General features: G+C 38.4%; 1 protein-coding gene and 1 long non-coding RNA gene across 2 annotated transcripts; one reads left to right on the forward strand and one right to left on the reverse strand.

Moving 5' to 3' along the window:
- Positions 1 to 5600: 5600 nt before the first annotated feature.
- On the reverse strand, positions 5601 to 14594 carry LOC148876672 (uncharacterized). Its single transcript, XR_016105191.1, has 2 exons — positions 13975 to 14594; positions 5601 to 6367 (listed from the first exon to the last, which is right to left on the reverse strand). It is a non-coding gene; the product is annotated as an uncharacterized LOC148876672 (long non-coding RNA).
- Positions 14595 to 20728: 6134 nt separating this feature from the next.
- LOC148876673 (uncharacterized) lies at positions 20729 to 22533 on the forward strand. The gene is made up of 5 exons (XM_088960932.1): positions 20729 to 21367; positions 21536 to 21589; positions 21688 to 21770; positions 21896 to 22098; positions 22311 to 22533. The coding sequence occupies exons 1-5, from the start codon at positions 21168 to 21170 to the stop codon at positions 22395 to 22397; spliced, it is 627 nt and encodes a 208-aa protein (XP_088817058.1). The 5' UTR covers positions 20729 to 21167; the 3' UTR covers positions 22398 to 22533.
- Positions 22534 to 23267: the final 734 nt, after the last annotated feature.

Raw genomic sequence — 23267 nt, forward strand, 5'->3', positions numbered from 1 at the left:
ACTTCATCATGGTACTTACCAATAGAAAAAGGTACCTTGCAGCATTCTTCTACTCGTACGCCGCCTCCTTCCTTGATCCACCCAATTGTGTATGGGTTGGGGTGTTTTTCAGGAACCAACTGTAATTGTTGGATGACATCCCTGCAAATAGTATTTTCCTGACTGCCACTATCAATAATTAAATTAAATAATTTTCCCTTGACAGTACATCTGGTACGGAATAATCTGTGCCTTTGAGAAGTATCATTATTTTTCTGGGACAACATTAATTTTCTTACCACACAAGTATACTCCTCATGTTCATATGGACCCTCTTCATCCTCCCCATCATGTCCACAATATACTTCCTCCTCAATATCTTCTTCTTCCTCCCTTTCTACCATATTAACTGCCTTCCTCCTGGGATTGTCACTGGACCTATGTCCCACCTCATTACATGTAAAACATTTAATAGGAACAGGCCTTGCATAAGGGTTACTGGGTTTAGGAGGGTTGGAAGGATTACCTCGAGTATGTCCTTCAGTAGTAGCCTTACCGGCGTTACTTGTGCTTGCCGGGTGAAATGGTGGTACTGTCGGGACTGATTTGCTCCTGTCGACAATTGCCGATCTGTTGTCGTTCCCACTGTACCGATGGTAATTATCACTGCGTGCCTTGTCTTGGAACATTAATTCTACTTTCAAGGCTAGGTTCCTTGCTTCCTGCACACTGAGAACCATCTGTACACCAATTTTGTCCCTGATGGACGATCTCAACCCACTCAGATAACGGGCTGCCTACTGGTTATCACTTTCAGACAACTGGTTTCTTTCTGATAATCTTAAAAATTCTGATGTATACTCATTAACACTATGTGAACCCTACGCACACCGCTGATAAGATTCAAACATATATTGTTCATAGTCAAGAGGTAAAAATCTACCTCTGATTAATTGTTTCATGCGCCTCCAGGTTCGGACAGGACCCCTTCCTTCTCTCATCTGGGTCTCTCTCATCCATTCCCACCAAACAGATGCGCCTCCCTTTAATCGAAAAGCTACCAGTTTTACCCTTTGTTCCTCTGGTATCTCCATGTAATCAAAGAACCTATCGACTTCTATGATCCAATCCAGAAGTCCCTCTATGCCAAGATCTCCACTAAAAGTAGGAATATCTACCTTGAGTTTAAATTCATCATTATTCCTACGGGGATTGAAATTACCTTGATTGTGCCAATTTCTACCGTTTCTATCATGTCCGGGAAGAACTGGAGCACCACCAAATTCCAGATCATCATCACTATCATCGTCCAAGACTAGTTGTCATAGCGCAGTACGGACGAGTGGTCTGTCGTGGTCGTCTCCCTCGATTTGTTGTGGATGTTCCCGGTTCCATGGAGCAACCTCCCGTAACAAGGTTCATAGTTGTTCAGCCATCTCTGCCAACTGCTGCTCAACGTTACGTGTGGCTGTACGCTGCTCTTCGATTGCTCTCCAAACAGCTGGAAACCCCTGATCTCCGTCACGGGGTGGGTTGTGACTTCTACCGTCTGGGTTGAACATGACTGGGAGAATTCCCTGCTCTGATACCACCTGACGCAGTGTGGAAGCAATGAGAAACCAGGCTGGCTATGCAAACACCGGGCAATCGCTAGCTTCTAGCAAAGAACACCGGATTCTCTAGGAGAGGGAAAAGGTGGCGAAAATAAGAAGAAGAGAACTTGAAGAAATTCTGAAAATATGAAGTATGAATTGATGATTAATTTTGGGAAAATAGCAGTATTTATATTACATTTAGAAATTGTAAATAACTAGGAAAGAAAATGAATCTTGATCTTGATCTTGATCCTCTTGGGCTTGATCTTCCACCGTCCGATCTCCCTGGCTCTCCTTATGCATGAATCTGGGAGTCTTGGATTTCTTGATGCTTCTTGGAGTCTTTGTTGGATCTTGGTTGGAGTCTTGAATTCTTGCTAATCTTGGAAGAGTCTTAATAATCTTGGATTCTTGATAAGTTTTGGAGTCTTGGATTAAGTCTTGAATTATTCTTTCTTGACTTATCTTGGACTCTTGTCCTTATCCTAGGAGCTGCCGCCCCTAGGGGTGAGATGGGCCTCCATGAACACACCACCAACATGAGTTTGAAAAAGTCATGTTGTGCATTGCTTCATATGTCCAGTGGCCAGGTTGCAGTATCCTTCTTTCTTGACCTCCATACATGAATAGCCCCCACCTAATTGTAAAAAGGTCTTTTTGAGAAAGTGGGTTCAGACCTCATTCTGTTTAGATGTAGGTAAATTTTGGTTTGGGGGATTGCGTGTATTGAATTTCAAGCAGATCATCGTTGCAATTAGAGTAACAAATGTTTATGTTATGGAGCTTAATTTCTTTTGTTTCTCATCAGGGGTTTATCTAGTGGGATGAAAGTGAAATCCATAAGGGAGAAGATTGGTTAAATGATGCCACTTTTTCCCGATTCCTCGTCCTTACCATAAAGAATTTCATAAGGCTCAGTTTGGAAGGAGTACAAATGCAAATTTGTATAGTGCAAATACGTACAAAATAATACAAAATACAAAGTTTTACACTCTACAAATTTGCATTTGTACTCCTTCCAAACCGAGCCTAATACTTTTTTCCTAGTGTTCAAGTTATTGCTTGCTAGGTATAAGTCTATAAACATGGTGTACCATTATGGTCCTATTCGCTTTTCGGTAAGTTACTTACCCGAGTAAATACAATTACTTGGGTAACTTTTTCCTAGGAAACACTTACCCGGATAAGTGTATTTGCCCATGTTCTTTTATTTCTCATGTAAATAAGGCAATGACCATTTTAGCCATAAAAATCCATTATTAAAAGGGGTATTTTTGTCTCATTCAAGTGTTGGCAACTTTCCCCCTAGGTGGGAAAATTGTTTACCCACCCAGGTAAATGGTACGTAGGAAAATAAACTTTCCCTAGTCCCCACATAAATATGAAGAAAGAACATGGGATTCTTGGTCAATGGAAACTTTCCCCTCTTTCAAAATCTGAAAAAAGAACACCCCCTATATTCATATGTTTTCTAGACAGTAAATGAAGCCACCGCTTTTACACATCTCTACCTTTCCTTTTAATAGCTTCCATAATTGCAAATGGCATGGAGTTCTAGCTTAGTTTCCATGTATAAATTTGAATGTGCTTTTCACCCTTGAGTGGGCCATAAGTTTGGCATAGCCTTCTTTTGATGCATCTCATTAGGAATGCTATACCGTGTGTTCTTTTCTTAGGTTAGAAATATGTAAGGTATATTTTGAAAATTTAAAAGAGAATGAAGGGTAAAAGATCCACAAGGTATATTTAAATCTTTCTAAAAATATTTAGGGTACATTTAAGTAAATTTACAAAAACCCAGGCTATGTTTAAGTCTTTTAGCCTTTATATAACCTTGGCATGTTGACAAATTCCCCAAATTGCATATGTCCAACCTTATCGTGGTTCCTCTACCATATAAGTGATTCAAAGAAATGTATCGACATATGCCTTCACCTAGCTAAAAGAAACATATCGCCCACAACCCATCAATGGTCTTATAAGATGAAAAAATTGTAGCTTCTATTAATAGGAAAAGGAAGCCTTACGAAAACAATAGCAATTTACCAATTAAGAAAACCTAATCCATCAAAAAAGGAACTATGGTCTATGAACTGCATTAATTTTAAAATTATGGTTTAACCATCAAGATAAAAACAACAAGCAAGTGATTTGGGTGTTTGGAAAGATCAGGAATCCAATTTTCCACCATCCAATTTTTGCTCAATCCATTCAATTACCTCTTTATACCCTCTTTTGAGACTCCAAAACTTGAATATATAATCAAATTAACCCGAGACTTGTCGAAACCCAAAATTCATTCTTTTTGACACAACCCGCACGTTAAAAGTCCAACTAAATTATACCAATAAACCTAACATTTGATTAACAGGAACATTGAGGTCAACATCTAATACTACATGGGCTTTAGTACCATAATCAGACATTATCCCTAGACTTAGGAAACTATAATTTAGTTACATATTGAATTTCATGACCAAAGCCCAAAGATTCATCATTCATCACACCAACTTTTTCTCCAACAGTCCCAATTTACACAATGTTTAAACCTTCACTCCATGAAATCGAATCCAACAAATTCCTTGCCTTAATGATACTAAGATGCGATCAACCATCAAATCCCATCTCAAATCTTTGACAATAATCAATCATAAAAATGCTAAGTTTCCATTTCGTCATCATTGAATGAGTAAAGCTAGACAACTAAGATCAACAAATACTTTCTTAAATCCAAACCTTCTACTTAGATCCCCATCTTAATCCTTGATCACATGTTAAATTTTAACTCAAAATTTCCTTGTTTAATTGTTCTATCAATAAAGATTTCAATTTCATGCTTATGATTAAGTAATACAAGAAATTGTAACCAATAAACCAAACCCCTCTCAGCAACTCCAAAATCCTCAAAATAACATAGTAGTCCAATTTTAGCCTTAAATTCCTTCATTTTCTTTCAAATAAAGCAAGATTTTGTTTCAACAAATTTCATTGATTAAAGCATATCAAGCTGTAGATCTTCATCATCCAAACCTCATTTGACCAATTATACCTCACTACTACATTTTTATAGACTGGAAAAATCATAGTACATCAAGTTTTGTGATCTAACTCCTCTTTTTTTACCACTAAACAAGCAAGATTTCATTCAAGCCTTCTCATTGGTTAATGATTCATAAGCTAAAATCTTGATTTGAACCTAATATTTCAATCTACACCCCTAATAAAAAATCTATCTCTTACCTCAAATTCAAGATATTCAAAGATACCTACCCACCAAATTTCATCACAGGATTTCCTTTTTTGGCTCACTATCAAACAAAAATTCAGTTTCAACAATATTTCTCATTGATTAGAGCTTATTGGTGGGTGTCAAATCCAACCAAAGATAAATGTCCTACTCAAATTAAATATTTGTATATAGTGATGAGCAAGGTCGTCTCCACAGGGATTGGGCGACTTATTTCCAAGTAAACGAAGTAGGGGTTGTAAAGTTAAGGAAAATAAGATGAAATAAAAGCAAACAATAGAAAGCAATGATCAAATCGATGGAAGCTAGCTTCTGATTAACTCTTATCATTGATCATCGATGCAAGGATAAATTCATATGTTTATGAATAAATTGGTAATAACCATTAACAAGCTCTAACAGCCAGCCTCTACTCGTATTATTCGACAACCAAAATGAGCTCTTTGATTGCTTCTCTTATTAATAGACAATCCTAAACAAGCTCTTAGGATTTAATCTATTAATAGCACTAAGAGGGGAGAGACCCAATTCTGGTCAGCGATCTCACGAGCTCGGACCGTTTAAACCAGATCATATATCTTCCTAACATAAATCAAAAATTTTTCTATAATCAATTATGCTAGTTGCCACCATGATTAAACCTACCAATCATATACGAAATTGGAGGTTCAATCGGCCATAGATTATTCTTGTTGAATGAGCAAGGGCGCCTTCTTGCTTAATCAATAAAAATAATCTTCACAGGAAATCGTAGAAAACATATGAATACCCATAAACAATAAACTAAAATAAAAATCAATTAGATCTCATAATGTTTATAGAATCAAAGCTTTCCTAACCTTTCAACCAGAAAATAAAACCTTACACACACTTCATGATGAAATCGTAGCTTTCAGATGAGGGGGCGAAATTTGCTTCTTCCTCCTTAGTTGTTGATTGCTCTCTTCGAAGGTTGAAGCTCTCTTGGAGGATTTGATGATGCCCTGGGTGCTAGTCCACCCCCCTTTATATAGCTTTAGGCGGAGAGACTGTTTCCAATTCCTTTTTAGAGTTCTTTCTCAAAAATATAAAGTCTTATTTCCTAATGGGATAATGATTAATTTAGATCTAATCTTATCATTATCTTTAAACAGAAATTCTTAACTAAGATGGACTCTAACTCTTTCTTTCTTTTTCTTTTTAGAAATACAGCAAGAATTCGAATTTAATAAAACTCTTTGATGATTCAGCCAAATTCTTATTCTTGCATGCTGAATTCGTATTGGGTTTTCTCAACAATTTGGACCGCTACAAGGCTTCTCTACAAACTGGGTTTCTGCTGTGAGTTTTCTTAGACTTCAGGCCCAATTTTGACCTTGATGCAATCCGAATCTATCAAAACTAAAAACATGAAAGTTGTAGAGTTTTTCCTTATTTTTTCAATGCATGTTGAATCATCTCAATCGGAGTTCATATGGGAGAGTTATGCCCAAATTACCACGTGACACCGAAATTATGAAAAATTACCCATTAGCTTTGTTTTTCTCCTAGCGCATCCTTTTGTGCCCTAAATCAAAACACAAGAATAGTGAGTCCAATTAGGTACTAAAGAAGTATAAAAGACTAAATATTAAGAGGTAAAAATATGATAATTTTCATTCTCATCACTTATCAATCATAGAACTCCATGTTCAAAGATCCAAAAATCCTCAATAGCTCAAATTTTATAACCTAATTCACACATTTGATTGCCAAACTAGAAAGATCTTGTATCGACAAAGTAAATTAAATAACCCCTTCTTCTGTCCCAACCTAAGACTTCTAAAAGGTGGGACTGATGTCAACTCTATACTCAACCAAGGTTTTAAAAGGCTAAAGGCGTAATTGACACGTAATGATGCCCCAAAATGGTAAGGCATAAGCCTTAAAGTTAAAGGAATAAATTAACTAAAGCTTGTAAATTGATGAAAATAATATATAATATACCAAATTAAAATGATAGAAAGTACACATATCCATAACTAGAAGTTTATAAGTAATAAGTTTCAGCAATTAAGTATTAAATAAATAATAACTAATCAACTAATAATTATTAACATTTTACATTTCTTGTAAAAAAACCAAGGCAGCCTTTCTTGAACATAGGGAATGACATAAGGGCCATTTTGGCCATTTCAAATTTATGTTATTTGCCACTAGGAGGTCAAATTCCAACATAACATGGACAATCCAAAAATAACGCCATTGAGCACAAGAAACCTTAGACAAAAATCATAAAAATCTTGGATTGATTGATTAAACCCTTGGAGGTCCTCTGAAAAACCCTATTATATCAGGATTCTTGAGTCTTCTTGCATGTTTAGGATTTTCCTAAAGCCCAAGCCATGTTATTGGATATGTTTTAGACCTGGTTTCCCTTCCCTTTCTCTATAAATAGAGACCCAAATCGAGCTCAAAGGAAATGAAGAGTGCCTAGAAGAATTCTCAATCCTTGTAAATGTCCTATTTTCAAGAAATGTCTAAGCCTTTGAGCCTTAAACTTCAAATTCGCCCACTGTGTTTCAGATTTCAAATTTGCAAGAACTCTTTAAACCTTTGACAAGTTCAAATTCTCCTTGGCATTAAAGGGTCGAATAAAAGCACTTCACTAGCTTAAGAACTCCTCTAAACACCATTTCAATTTGGTTCAACTGTTGGAAAATTCTTTCCAAAGTCGCATATGAGAGGTAAGCCTCTTGTTTCATCTTTCAACTCATCAAGTTCGTAGTTCTTGAGTTTATTCTGGTTTTGGGTTATTTGAAGTTCTAAAGACTTGGGGGGTTGCATTTCCAACTTCTTCTAGGCTAGGATAAAGAGGTAGAGAGACAACAATCTTAGGCAAATCAATACCTATGGTCCGAGAACATCTCCTCAAACCAATTTCAAGAGAAGTTGGAAGCATTTTTCACAAGTTTTTAGGAATTCGTAACAATCTTTCTACTGTTTTATGTTAGAACTAAACCTAAAGAACTCTTGTATTGGGTTGCTATAGTAGCTTGAAAAGACGGGTGCTTAACACCTTCTCTCTTCTAATCCATTCTGATCCAAAATTTCTGGGTTAATTTCCTTTCTCATGGAGAAATGGAGTTACTATTTGAAAAACAAAATTAATTTTCCATAGCTAAAATGAGGATCAATTTCCTATAAAAAATAGGTGGTGACTCCTCTTTGAATAAAAAATGAGCTTCCTAGAGCTCACACAATCCTTCTAATTAAGCTACAAAGTAGATGAATATAATTAGCAAAATATAGGCAAAATAGGAGGCAACAAAACCCTAAAAGTCTAAGCACTCATGGTGTGACTCTCTAAGCATGAAAACCTAGGTGCTCATGGTGTCTTCTTTGAGTGATCCTATTGTAGCATATCCAAAACCCTCCTTTGCATCAATTCTCTCTCGTCTCTCCCTTTTATCTAAGTCGTCGATTGATGTTCCTATTGTCCAGTTGTGTTTAAAGGAAAGAGAACCGACTGTCTTCTTCCCTAATGATGTTCTTGAAGAATCCTACAAGGGTCTGAAGTGGGCACTAATTGGAAAGTGTATGCATGGCCGTCCTCTACCGGAGACAAAGGAGTTTATTTGCAAAGCTTTTCGACTACAAAGTGAGATATGGGTTACATTGCTCGATCCTAAGCATATCTTAATCAGGTTTGCTGATGAACCTGACTTCCAAAATGTATGGATGTGTGAATTTTTTAGAATAAAATTGTTTACTTTCTGAAGATTCAAATGGGTTCCAGAGTTAGAACCTGGCTAGGAACCCTCTGTTGTTCCAGTTTGGATTGCATTTCCTTTCTTGTTAGTGATTTTTTTTTTTTTTTTGTTGAGAACCATTTGCAATCCATAGATATGGTGATTGGCTCTGTGATTAAATTTGACCAAGCTACTGCCACTCTCTCTAGAACGTCTGTAGCTTGGGTTTGTGTTGAGATGGATCTGTTGAAGTAGCATTAGACTGGAGTCTGGATTGGTATTGGTCATGAAGGGTTCTGGCAGGATATCGTTTATGAGAACCCTCCCTCCTATTGCAAGAGCTGCTACAAAATTGGCCATGCCCGGGAGGATTGCAAGCAAAATAAATTCTGGAAAAGATCAGACAAGGGTGAGAACACTCAGAAGACTCTCTCTAGTGAAAAGTCAATCCAGAATGATGTTCCAGTTATCGAACTGTTAGGGCCTGAGCTTCCTCCGACAAGTGACAAAGACACATCTATTGAAACTGCTCTTGAATTGACAAACATGGCCGATGTCAATATAGATGCTCCCATCACCATCAAGCATCGAACAGAGCCGAACTAGATACATTTACAGTTGGTAAATTCCTCAGAAAATGCTATTGAACAATAGACAATGATTTTATAGACAGAAATCGTGCAGGCCTCTAGCAAACCTCACATCCCAGTGTCGAAGGATGATGCTCTTCTACCTGGGAAAACGGATAGGGTTAGAGAGCTCGCTATAAGACAAGTATATTCTAAACACAAAAAGGATGGTGTATATATCTCCATTGATGATTTAAAAGAAATTCAATGGAGGATGGGAGACAGAGTAACATCTTTGTGCAATCTCTTTGAAGGAGAGGGCTAGTCTCTCTTTGAGGGTGACAAACAACAGAGAACATCAATATGGTCCCCACGTCTTAATCTTCAAATATTCCACCTACCCAAGCCATCAAGGAAGAGACAGTTGTTAATTCTTCTTTTCAACAAGTCACTAAATAAGACTGAAAAAAAAACAAAGAAAAAAGATCACATTGTTTCGCCATAAAAAAGATAGAGTGACTAGACCCCAAGCCGATTAAGGTACGTCCTTTTCCTCTCTTAATCAATGAATATTTTATTCTAGATTTCTAGGGGTGTGGGAAAATAACCCCACTATTTGTTGGATTAAAAAGATGAAGTCGCACGATGTGGGACTTTTATCTTTAGCTAAACCCAAAATCTTTGCCACCCACATGCATTCTCTCATGTAAACGTTAAACTTTGATGGTTATTTGGTGAATAATGATATTAATTTTCTGGCACCCATCTTGGACGATCTCCTCTATTTTTTCCACCGACTACTATCTATTGTTTAGTTGAGGTGTCGGGTTTAGACCCACATGTGATTTTTTCTATGCATACTAGATGCTTTGTACAGGAACAGAGACAAGTTGGCTCTAATTGGTGCCCTTAATGATATGTCTCTCCCTTGCCTTATGTTAGGTGATTTTAATGCTATTCTTGACCCATCTGAGAAGCTAGGTGGTCTTAGACCACATCTTCAATCCATGAATGATTTTTAGGACTTTGTTTTTGTCGTTGGTTTGCATGATGTTGGCTTCAACGGAAACACCTTCACTTGGTATAATGGCCGAGAAGGCCAAGCCTGTGTTTGGGCCCGGCTTGATCATTGTCTGGTGAGTAGTAACTAGTTGGTAAGCCTTCCTACTGCTCTAGTTATTCATCTGAATAGCTTGTATTCTGACCATCGGCCTTTGCAGTACAAGTTACCTGTAGATACAATCAGAAAGCCTTCTATGTTTGAATTTCAACAGATGTGGTTGAGCCATAACTCCATGTCTATGGTAAATGGAAATTATAATCTTCTGGCTTTAGATACTTCCCTCCAAAATTTGGTCTTTAAATTGAAACGACTTCGTAGAGGTCTTTGGACCTGGAACAAAGAGGTCTTTGGGGACCTTTTTCAGAACATTAAATAATTAGCTGAAGATGAGGTGCTCAGAAAAGAAATCGGCCATGCTGAGAGTAATTTTTCAGAAAGTTTGAATAACCTGAGAGAGGCTAAAAAAAAATTTACACCATTAGCTCTTATAGGAAGAAATTTACTGGAAGCAAAAATCAAGGGTCAAATGGTTACAAGAAGGAGATTGTAATACAGAATTCTTCCATACAAAAGTCAAGGCAAATTAGCGACAACCATGATGAGAGAAGTGACTCTTGAGGACGGATCCCGGGTAATAGAGTTGGATTAGATTATTTTGGCGGGCACTCGATATTTTGAAAATATCGTTTCAGCTGAACATTGTCACATTCCTGAAGGTCTTCTGGATGTTATTCCTCATGTTATTATAGACTCACAGAACTTGCATTTCCTTCTTCCTCCAACTACAGAAGAAATATAACTAGTAGTTTTTTCCCCTTTTGCAAGGACTCTTCACCTAGGCCTGACGGTTTCACTGGTTATTTCTACACTTCTTGTTGGGATATTATCTGTGGGGATGTTACAATTATTGTCCCATGATTTTTTTTTAATGGTATGGAGCTTCTCTTAAGTTATATCTCTCCTTACATTTCTTTAATTCCTAAATGCCAAAGCCCTCAAAGTTTTGTTGATTATAGACCAACTAGTGTATGCAATTTTTCCTACAAGATTATGTCAAAAATTTTGGTGGATCGGCTTGGTAGTCTTCTAGAGAAATTGATTTCTCCTCAACAGGTCAGTTTTATGAAGGGTCGTAATATCCTTGACAATATCAATCCGGCTCAGGAGCTAACCCAGAAGATTGATTGTAAGGTTAGAAGAAACAATGTTATCATCAAACTAGACATGTTGAAAACCTATGATAGGCTAGATTGTGTCTTCCTCTTTCTAGTCTTATTGAAGTTTGGTTTTTCTAATGAGTAGATTGCCATGATTCGTAAAGTGGTCTACAACTGTTGGTTCTCTCTAAGATTGGAGGTACCTTGTATGGTTATTTTAAGTCTTCTAAAGGTCTTGATCAGGGAGGCCCCCTATTCCCCTATCTTTTCATAACTGTTGAAGAGGTTCTAAGTAGAGGTTTATCTAATTTATTTTCAAACAATATGGATATGTTTTATCATGTGCCGAGAGGTTGTTGCTTCGTCTCCCATTGTCTTTATGCTGATGATACGATCATATTCTGTAATGGCTCTATTTCTGCCTTAGATAAGTTGATGAGTTTTTTGAATAATTATGAGACGGTCTCTGGCCAGGAGATCAACAAAAGGAAAAGTTGCTTCTATTTATTTGCTAAAGCCTCTGAAACCAAATACAATATGATAAAATGGGATCTCGGCTTTGGCAAACAAAGGGAAAGTTAGAAGGCATATGTTTGATGATTTAATGAGGAAAATTAATGCTAAATTTGAATCTTGGAAGGGGAAGTTACTCTCAGCAGGTGGTTGAATCACTCTTTTAAAGTATGTTCTTTGTTCAATGTCGATTCACCTCCTTATGGCATTAGATATTCCAAAGTCTATTATTAGGGACTTAGAGTGCAAGTTTAAACACTTTCTGTGGGTTTCGTGGTCCACTGTTTGCAGTTTGGTAGAGGTGGGGGGGCCTTGGTATAAGGAGTCTTGATGATCTTCGTACAGTGTTCAGACTGAAATCTCTTTGGGGAGTGCTCACATAGGAGAATTGCTGGTTGTCGTATTTCTGGAGGAATTTTTTTTTTTTTTCTAGGGGGAGTACAAGGGTTCTTCCACCTGGAAAGTTACAACAGAATTATTGGAGTGCTTCTTTCACTTTACATCTTGGCATGTATGCTCCCGTGATATCCTTTTTTGATAGCTTTGTGCATTGTACTTGGGCTTGGGGCAAGATAGGCTATATCCTCCCTTGTATTATTTTGAGCTTATTGATTTTTCTAATAAAATCTTAATATGCCCCCTTTCATTTGGAGTAAATTTTAGGGTTAAAAAAATAAATGACACACACAATCCCAAGAGTAAAAGTCATAGAATTTTAAATAATGGGCTTAAACTTGAAACCTTACCATTAGCACACAAAGAGATTTTGTAATTACATAGAGGTTTTTTGCCTTTCTTGGTCAAGAAGATGTATGTAAAAGAAGACAATAACATGGATAATTAAAGGTTAAATTGTCCATGAAACTACAAAATACTAAAAAGGACTGACAAAAGGGTTTCTCTAGAATCTGTGGTTAACTATCTATAGAAAAATAAGGGATTAAAAAATTTTAAATTCAACTAAAAATATATGCATTTCACTGATCTCTTTTCTCTTTAAATCAAAGTTTGACTCTGATACCAAGAAAATTTATAACCAATCAACTGCCCAAGAAAATTTTAATCAAAGTTTGACTCTGAATTTATCAAAATTCAGAGGCAGTGATTGGTCAAAGATCTCCCTTTACCATGTCTTTTCAGAAGCATATATTTTTCCCTAATTTATCATGCTTTCACTCAAATAATTTCCTCTTATCACGTGGATAATAATACCGCAAAGACATGGATGCCAGGAAGGTATGATTAGGGGTAAGAATGGGTTATTAGTTTGGGTTTGTTCTAAAGAAAAACTTGGGCTCGATTCCAGGTTTTTAGAATCGGAGTCCTATCAAGATTAAAATTGTTCTTTTTCTACCCTCACCCCCTACAAAAAAATGGAAACATGTTCTGTAAAAGACTCGATTTTTAACAACAACAACAACATATTTTAAAACTTATATTACCTTTATTGATTAAATTGATCAGTAATTTAATATATAAATTATACACATTTAAATATTAAATTGAAGAAAAACTGTTTAAATCACTTGAGTGACTCAATGGTCAAGTGAAACCATTGTGAGTGCTTACCTTCAAATTTTTACATTCTTAAAGTTTTTTAGAATTAATTTTAAGGCAAGTTTGATTCAAATGCCAGTTCTACCAAAGGTAATCAAGGCCAATTCTACTGGATGGTTCGGATAAGATAAGCCCCTAGACCCTAGAATTGGCCTAGGTGGGGTGGTTTCAAAGAATTGAAACCAAACACTACCTGATAAAAGCTTGGTTAGGTTCAATTCAAGGCTTGGGTGGGGGTCGTTTTGGGTAGGATAAACTTTTAGGCCCTAGAATCAACCTAGGTGGGGATTGATTCCAAGAATTTGGAAATAGACTCTTTATATTTTTTTATAAGTAAACTAAAATTTATTAAAAAGGAAAAACTGAAAGAGGTACACCTCTGATCAGGGCAGTCGAAGCCCCTCTCCAAGGAATAACCAACAAAATCTAAAGAATCCTTCTATGCAAAAGAAATTTTCACTTCAGTATCTCAAGAAACACAAACCCACGAGAGGGCAAACACACACACAAAGGGAAAAAAAAAAAAAAAAAACTCAAAGGACAGTATAAACTCAGAATCAGCCAAAGCAAAACGATTCACTTACTCAGAACCCCGCAAAAATTGATTGGACAAAAACCCCTAAACTCTTGGTAACTCCAACTCAATGCCCTGCCTCTCCCACCCCTCCCTCTGCCTTGGGTCGCTTTTGCTTTCCTTAAGTCCACCTTCACCAAAGCATCCACATAAAAGTGTATCAGCCTTCTTAATTTTTTACCCCCGCGAGGCCTCTGTACCCTAAAATATTCATCAACTTATTCAACAGAAGTAATACTCACACGATCCTCTACTTCATCACTTCAAACCTTCTCCATTTCCCAATCTTTCCTTTCTCGATCTCTCCTTGCTTCTAAATCAAAGCTCCTCATTGCTTCCCTTACACAGGCTTCATCACCCAAGAAAAAGAGGCCACAAGATTTTGCCACCTAGACTTTTCGGTCTACTAAGTCTTACATAGACCTCCCCTCCTCCGGTCCGTTTCCATGGTCTGAAACCGGCACTTCAACTCTTGACGCTCTAACCAAAGAAGACCCCACCTCTCCAGTTTCTGCTCTTCTCCCTTGCGAAACTTAGACCAAGGTCTCTAACACCCCTCTCTCTAAAAGAGGATGCTACTTAAACTGATCTCAAGCCTCTTTACCAACTCCATCATGTACTAGACCTTCCTATTCGAGCACCTCTTACAAGTCACCTTCAGCCCAACTTTACTCATTGTCCTTTTATCTACAATAAGATTTATTTAAGTTTTTATTAATCAAGCTTACATGCATCAGGAGCGTTGCCAACTTGGGATGCTCCCAAATAGAAGCGTTTGGAACCTTCCTACCCCAAAGGAAGACCTACGGAAGTGGCCAAAAATGGAGAAGGCACGCTCGAATTTGAAATTGAAAGTGCCACTTCAGCCAGCATGGCCCCACATAGCTCTCCTCTCTCTCTCTCTCCAGCTACGGGAACTAACAGGGGCCCTCTTTCCTCGCGTAGACTATCGTCGCCTCAACCGCCAAACACATTGTACCGGGCTTCTCCCCTCCCTTTCCTCTACAAACTTTGAGCTAGGATGAAGAGGACCATCCACTTTGTACACCTCTTCCGCACAAAACAATCGCTTCCTTAGATCGACACTGCTATCCACCACCACCATCTTGTATTCACTTGAGCCCTTATCAAACCAAGACTTAGGGTCTTCAACCAACATCCTCACTATAAACACATCCGCTGAGACCTCCCCCATTACAGATTTTGGGAAATCAACAGCTGCATGTGCCCACACAACAAAGTTAATGGCGTCGAGTTTCTACTAGTTCAAATTCCCCTAATCAAGTTATGAAACCTCCAAGAACATTATTGATTTCTTGAAAATCTTCCAAACACTAGGCATGGAACAGCAAACCAACACACCTAACCCTCCACTTATTGTTGTTTGTTTCAATTTTTAACTTGTAATTTAATGTTCAAGGAGCTGCTTATGTTTGACAATGTGTCAATGCAGTTTATATGATAGTAATAAGTGGAACTTGTTAATATTTCAATTTGATATTTGAATTATATATATATAGGTATGTATGTTATTTGAACTTCCTAATTGGGTTAAGACTAATAAAATGGCCCAAACCGTATTAAAAACCGAATCAAACAATTTGATATAGTTTGATTTTCATAAAAGAATTTCTCAAACCATAATTTACTGGTTTGATTGGAAATGTTCTACAAACTAAACCAAACTTGACCATGAACACCCCAACCTCCCTTCTTTCCTCTTTTTATTATAGATGTAGATAGGCGCATGGATCAATCGAAAACAGGCCATAGGTTTGAATATAGAAAGATAAATCAAGTCTACTTAATTAGTGTTTAAGGATAAGGAAACGACGACAGTATTCAGCCAACCCCGTATAGTTGGAAGGCTTTAGGTTCCTCATATTTAGAAGTGGACAAATATTGGTGTTGAGCGGTTGCGTAGAGAAAGTATGATTCATTATATGATTAATTCTATAAATTAGTTAATCAAAGCAACCGGTGGTTCAGGCCTCCGGTTAACTGGTTTAAGGAAAACTTGGATGGTGCGACGGACGCTTCGATTTTTGCTTTTGGATGCATCATCAGAGCTTATTAAGGAAATTTCATTTATGCAAGGGCATCACGTGGGCCTTCCCAATCAGCTTTAAAAGCCGAAGCTTGGGCTCTGCTGGAAATCTTAAAATTTGTAGTTCAGCTTGGCATTTGTGCTTGTTGAAAGGGACAAGCTTGAAGTAATCAATGCTCTATGTTTTGAATTTGCGGCATCCAACAACGAGACAGAGTACGAGGCACTGATAACTGGGCTAAACCTAACGCAAAAGGTAAGAGCAAAGCACATAGTTATCTGCAGTGATTCCCAGCTTGTGGTCAATCAGGTTACGGGCGAATACGAAGCACGCGAGCTCTCTATGATCGCATACTTGGCGAAAGTAAAGGAGACTCTACTCAACTTCTAGTCACACTTCATCAGGTAAATCCCGAGGTCAGAGAACACTAAGGCCAACGCCCTGTCCCGGTTAGCCAGCACGAGTCACAACACCCTGAGAACTGTGTACATAGAGGACTTACCTTGGCCTAGCATTCTCGGTGGGGCAGAGGAGGTCGCTCCCGTCCTTGAAGCAGAGTCGAGCTGGATCGACCCACTCGCAGGTTTCTTGTTAGATGGAACCCTCCCTGCAGACCGCAATGCAGCCAAGAGGGTGCAGTGCCAGGCAGCCAAATATGTCATAATAGACGAACGGTTGTACCGACGGTCCAACACACTCCCCTACCTGCGTTGCTTGCGACCTGCCGAAGCCGAGCTCGTACTCCACGACACTCATGAAGGACTGTGCAGTGGACACCTGAGAGGCAGAGCCCTCGCCCAAAAGGCACTTCGACAAGGATACTACTGGCCAACGATGAAGGCAGAAGCTGTCGAGCTCGTCAGAAAATGCGACAAGTGTCAGAAGCACGCCAATATCCACCATCAGCTTGCTTCCAACCTCAAATACCTCACCAGCCCATGGCCCTTTGCGCAATGGGGCATCGACCTCCTAGGGCCATTCCTGCCAACAACAGGTGGGAGAAAGTTCCTAGTGGTGGCAGTAGATTACTTCACAAAATGGAAAGAAGCTGAACCTCTGGCAACAGTTGTAGCCCGAAACATACAGAACTTCTTTTGGAAGAGCATAGTATGTCGCTTCGGGCTACCTCGGGTACTGATCTCCGACAACGGCAAACAGTTCGAGGATATCAAGTTCCAAAAATGGTGCCAAAATATGGGAATTCATCAGAACTTCACATCGATCGCACACCCACAGGCAAACGGTCAGACAGAAGTAATGAACAGAGTCATCCTCCCCGGACTAAAAGCACGACTAGACTGAGCTAAAGAGTTGTGGGCAGACGAGCTACCAAGTGTTCTATGGGCTCACCGAACTACAGAAAAAACCGCCACGGGAGAGACCCCCTTTAACCTCACCTACGACACTGAAGCGGTAATCCCAGCATAAATCGAAATACCTACACTACGACTAGAAGCATATGACGATCAGACAAACGGAGACGAGTTACATACCAACATCGACCTATTGGATGAGGTAAGAGACCTCACGCACATCCGGATAGCAGCCTAGCAGTAGAAAGTAGCTCGGTACTACAATGTTAGAGTAAAGAAGCGGAGCTTCCGAGCTAGCGACATGGTTCTTCGTAAGATTATGGTGCCCGAACCCGGCGTGGGCAAACTTGGACCAAATTGGAAAGGGACCTATGGAGTAAAGAGAGCCCTCGAGGGGGCATACGAGCTCGAAACCTTAGAGGGCAAACAAGTACCCCGATTGTGGAACATCATCAACTTAAGGTGATACTACCTATAGACTGCCAAGCGAAGTGGACGAAATCGCTACCAGAGCCTAAGGGCCAGGATGCCGAGCTAACGAAGGAACCTCGGCATAGGCAAGCAAAGAAAAGTCAGCCAAAGACTCAGGTGAAGCGGAGACTTAAAGTATTAAACATCGAAACAGGTCGTGCGAGTGCAGTAACTCGGGCAAGAAATAGATCGGGCATATGGTCAGTTCGGAAAATACGGTCAATTCGGGAGAAAGAACAACCAACACTTAACCAAAAGAAAAGTCATTTCATTACAAAATAAGGGAGCGTACATTTGAAAAAAAATTGCATTTCACAGGCCCGGAACTACTTCTTCATTATCAGAAGGCACTTCAACGATACCTGAAGGTCCTACCTCGCCCTCAGGATTTGGCTCACCATCAACAGCGTTGGCCATCTCCTGAGTTATGTGCAAAGTGGATATGACACTTATATCAAGCTCGGGGTACGTGTTCCAGATCATCCACCATCTCAGTTTAAATCCCCTTTTGTACGAGTCCACCATCAGGTCATCAAATTATTTTTATATGACACTTATGTAAAAGTATTTTTCATAAAATTATTTTTATAAAAGTAATTTAATAAATACACTTTCACAAGCGTATATTTTGAAAATTTGAAAGAAGATGAAGGACAAAATAGTTACAAATACTAATTTAAGTGCTTATTGGAGAAAAAGACTACGAAACCGTCCATATGAAATAAGTGTTTATTTTTTAAAAATAAAAACTTAAAAAAGTTGGGTATCTAAAATAAGTTCTTATTAAACTATTTTTATAAAAATAATTTAATAAAAACACTTTTTCTATAAGCGCATGACCCATGCTTAGGTGCACTGACATTGCTCACTAGGGCTCCTGCGACAATCCAACCACATCATCACAACCCAACAAGTTGTTCATCCAATGTCTCTGTCATTGTTTTTGTTTGTCCATTGCTAGAGTTGTATGATTTTCTGTTTGATTCAACTACCCTTTAATTTTGTTATTTGGGTGGAATGTTTTTAGGCGCCAAAATTGTAATATCTTCTTTCTCTTGGCAGTATATAAACCTGCAGGGCGAGTCTTGTAAAAGTTGTTGAAGATAGAATACAACTTAGTTCTCGTGTCTTTTTTCTTCAAGGTATTCCTATATATCTTCTTCTTTCTCTTTTCTTTTATGTTGGAATCGTTCTAGAGCCACTATGAGTATCTCAAAACTTTATCACCATCTATGTGCATAGATGTTAAGGCCATTAGGACTTATATTGGCAATTCTCTGTTAGAGGACTACCGGCCACCACATACATATTTGAGTCGTCTATTGATACAGAGAAATTATTGATCAATTAAACTCATACTCACAAATTGTTCTCACATCCCTACCCAATACCCATTACACACTACCGCCTTATATTGAAAATATCTCTACTCGAATTTGAATGACAATAGAGATATATCCAGCAATATATGCCTGCTGTGTGTGTAGAAGTGGAAAGAGTTTGTGGGCAGGGCATATTTTATCGTTTCCTTAATTTCTAAAAAACAACAAAATTAAAGCGCACTGAGTGATTGTAAGGTGCATGGCCAGGTGGTTTATATTTGAATGTGGAAGTAATGATAACGGACTTAGTTTAGGGTGCAGCTCCTCCTCATCAACTGACTATTACAACCAAAATCACATCAAAAAGAGAGAGCCACTCCATTCACATGCTCACTTTGAAATTAATTAAGTTTAACATGTGCGCGCAGGTTAGCATTCACCAATGGCGGCCAAAACTGATAAACAAAGTCCATCCACTTTTATATATGTTGACTTGATCCCCCAACCCCCAGACCATTTCCTAGCCTTGTTCAATTTGTAGGGTTAGGTGGAGTTGAATCGAATCATTATTAACTGGCTTTATCTTAATAAATAAATACTCAGAAATCTTTAATTACTTTTGAAGAATATAATCCAAATATAGACACATTAGTAAAGGCTCCCCGTTGTAACCTATCATCCAGCAAGCCGGAAAACAATACCTAACGTCGTTATATATATATATATATGGTTGGACTTGGTTGTAGCTAATTATTGTAAGGCATATTCTCATATATAACCTGTTTCCTAGTTTTAATTTCTGAAGCTGATCACGAGAAAAAGGAAGACCCAGTCCAGACTGACCCTTTCCATTGGCCAACAAGCACCTGAAGTTAAGCCTTACTTTGGCTTAATTATGTGGACTATTGCTTACCCAGACACTGGAATTTGGAGAAAATTAAAATGGAATGGGTCCATGTATATCCAGAGACCAGAACCATCTTGTATGTATGAATATCAGTTGCTGGCTTGTGACTTCGGACCTCCTTCCTTTTATCTTTTCCTATTTTTTCCTTGTATTTTCCTTCAAACTAAGTCACCAATTTTTGCGTATTTATTCTCTTTTCAAACGGAGAATTAGTCTATTAGATATGTAAAGAAAAAATTTGACGACACCCGGAATGGAAGTGCAACCCTATCCATTTAAATTGGATTCCTGACACATTTTTGACATCCTACTTATCTGTCCTTGGATTATCTTGCTATCTGTCTAAGAATGACCATGTTCTACTATTTACAAATTAGAACACCACGCGGGCTTCAATATATTTTCTTGGAATGGCTAACATATATGCATGATCTTATTATTAAAAGCCCCAATCATTTTAATTATTTAAAAGATAAAAAAAAAAAAACTTAAATATATATGACTGATTGGATCACTGATGATTCATTTAAAACTTCGCCTTGAACGTTGGATCATGGATGAAGTACAAGTACCTACTTCATCAACGGATATGGAGAAATAGTAACCTCGATTTATGGATCTTATATCTTGTCATCTTTAATTTGAAATTAAGGCTTTGTGATGATCAACTACAGTCATTTACATTCTACCACCGTCTGATCAGGATCGGCAGGTTGATTTGGGGCCTCTTATTGGTCAAAGAGAAGACTACAGTAGCTGAGTTTTCTGTCCGAGCCAAATTACTGGCCAACGGCCAACGCGGTAACGAGGTGGGAAGTTTCCATGAAGCTACAACTAGAAGCCTTGTTTAGATTGGAACCCATTAATGAAAAATCATTTGACTTTTTAGAAATCACAAATTTGACTTTCCCTCCTTGGTAATTTGGTATTGAAGGGAGACTGGGAGAGGAAGGCGGTGTTTCCTCACTCTTTAAATCCTCCGCTCTCTGCTCACATTATACATACAAAGTATAATCCTGTATTCCTGTCCTCTACCTGATTCTGAGATTTACAAGATTATTGGGGCGTGGTTTTTTCATCTTCAGACAGAGACTTCTAAGTTCTAACCCATTACCCATTATCCAGACCTACTCTTCTAGATTATGTCTATAATAAGACCCATCATCTATTGCGACCTCAGCAGCCTCCGTCGTGGATCCTGGGTTTCTGTTCCCAACCCAAATCGACTTCTGTTCAGCTCAACCTCCAAATATGGGAATAATTTCCTCGCAAATCGGGGCTTGTTGTCACTCGGCATCCTCAGCTTCAGCGGCAGAGTACTCAATAAAACCAACACCAAGATGTAATCTTCTATATAATCCATCCTTGCTTTTAGTTTTATTTTCTTTACCTTAAGCCAAGTTGCAGAGTCGACTGGCGGTCTTGGGATCCAATGCTCAAATCCATTAGGATTTGAAAATTTCTTGAGGATTCATTGACAAAATTCGATGTTGCCTAACTATATATGTAGGGACGTAACCGTCTACAGCAGTGTTCAACCCGGTGGATCGCCTTCCAACTCATGGTAATAATGGTTGGTTTGATACTAATTAATGGTTGTCTCGACCGATTCTCCTTATCTAACAAATTAAAGGTTTACCTGTTTCTGTTTAAACCTTTCAGGAGAAACTGGATTTTCGGAATGCTGATATCGATCATTCTACCCTTTTGGAGGAACAAATGGGCACCATTACTAACGCTGAAAAGTAAGGACTAACAAACTCTGTCTGGCCTCACTATACTGCATTAGCCATAAACATACATAAGAAGACGATCTACTCATTTCCTGCTGCTTTCTGAAAATTAAGACACGCATGTTGGGACTGTTCAGGGGAGGTGGATACTGTGGTAGAGACCATTGAAAATGTGGTGAATGTGGTAGAGGTTGTGGCGGAGGAAGTCGAAAATGTAGCTGATGAGATTGCCAAAAAGCTTCCAGAAGGTGGAAAGCTCAAGGAAGCTGTTTGTGCTGTTGAACACATAGCTAAAGAAGCAGCCAAGGATGCACACTTAGCTGAGGAATTCTTGGAAAAGGTAGATATAGCTATTATTAGTATTTACCCAATAATTACAACATCTTTTTCGTCACTTCTCCTTTTGCATCGATCATATGTTCTTTTTCTGTTTTTTCTCTTGGGGTTATATAGGGCATTGTTAAGTTCAAGTCTCACTGTGGGGTTTAATAACGATGACTTAGGTTTCCTTTTTAAGGTTTAGAAATTCTGATGTTTCACATGAAAATGCAGGTAGAGGAAGTGGAGAAAGATGTGGAGGCACTCATTGAACCGATCCTGGCTCAATCAAGTAGCAGAGAAGACGATGAACAAAAATAGAAAAAAAGCATGTTATTATTGCCTACAACAAAGTAATATCAAGAGGCAAGAGCCCCATCTACTTGTATAAAGATCATCATACAAAAATGTTGAATTCATTTGTGAAACTAATAAATTAATTCATTTTATTTTTCAATATTATTTCATCATTACTTCTCCCCCTCTCTCTCTCCCCCCCAGTCCGTAGGACAGAAACAACAAAAGAAAAAAAAAAAAAAAACTTCAAACAACAAGATGTGTTAAATGATTTGAACTACCATTTTCCCTCTTAATCCCCATCTCTGAGTTTCGCTGCCTCCATCAATGATGAAATAAGCAGCTTGATTAATTGCCATCACAGAAGAGGAGAGTTGCTTTTAGGTGTTGACTTCTCGTCTAAGCCAAAAGAAGTGGTTCTCCAGATATCCAAAGCTGTTAAATGAATAGCAATATTGGGAGATGGGTCAGGCTTTGTATTCATCATATTTGCTTTGTCTCGCTAAAGAATTATTGCTGATTTTCATTACTGCTTTTGCCGCTACTAGCTAGTTATCTAATGCGGTGTTGCCAATAAGTTTCGTTACTTTGCCTTTCAATATTCTGCCAGAATGGTCCCTTTCTATTTATATCCTCCTATTCCTAGGCAGTTGGGTTCAGTCTCGGTGGAGTAGTATCTATGGGTTTGCTGCGGAAGCTTTAGCAGAAAAATATGGTGCTCAAAATCTGATTGAGGGCCTGAGACGGCATCTCTCTGAGTCCGAGGCATTTTCTTAACCAATTTCTGCAGTTGTATTGACCCAAATACCTTGGTGTTGGCCAACCCTCTTGCTCCAGCGCCATGTTTTACAGTTGAAGGTTTGAAACTTTAGCAGAAAGCCAGCCAGCAACCCA

The sequence above is a fragment of the Nelumbo lutea genome, chromosome 1 (assembly GCF_056320005.1).
Source record: "Nelumbo lutea isolate HS-2025 chromosome 1, American lotus-T2T, whole genome shotgun sequence".
Classification (NCBI taxonomy): Eukaryota; Viridiplantae; Streptophyta; class Magnoliopsida; order Proteales; family Nelumbonaceae; genus Nelumbo; species Nelumbo lutea.

Excerpts from the sequence above, each read along its gene's own strand:
- LOC148876673 (XM_088960932.1), top strand. The coding sequence starts at position 21,168 with ATGTCTATAATAAGACCCATCATCTATTGCGACCTCAGCAGCCTCCGT. Across the intron at positions 21,590-21,687 it reads GGATCGCCTTCCAACTCATG|GAGAAACTGGATTTTCGGAA; the intron begins GTAATAATGGTT and ends TAAACCTTTCAG. Across the intron at positions 21,771-21,895 it reads ACCATTACTAACGCTGAAAA|GGGAGGTGGATACTGTGGTA; the intron begins GTAAGGACTAAC and ends GGGACTGTTCAG.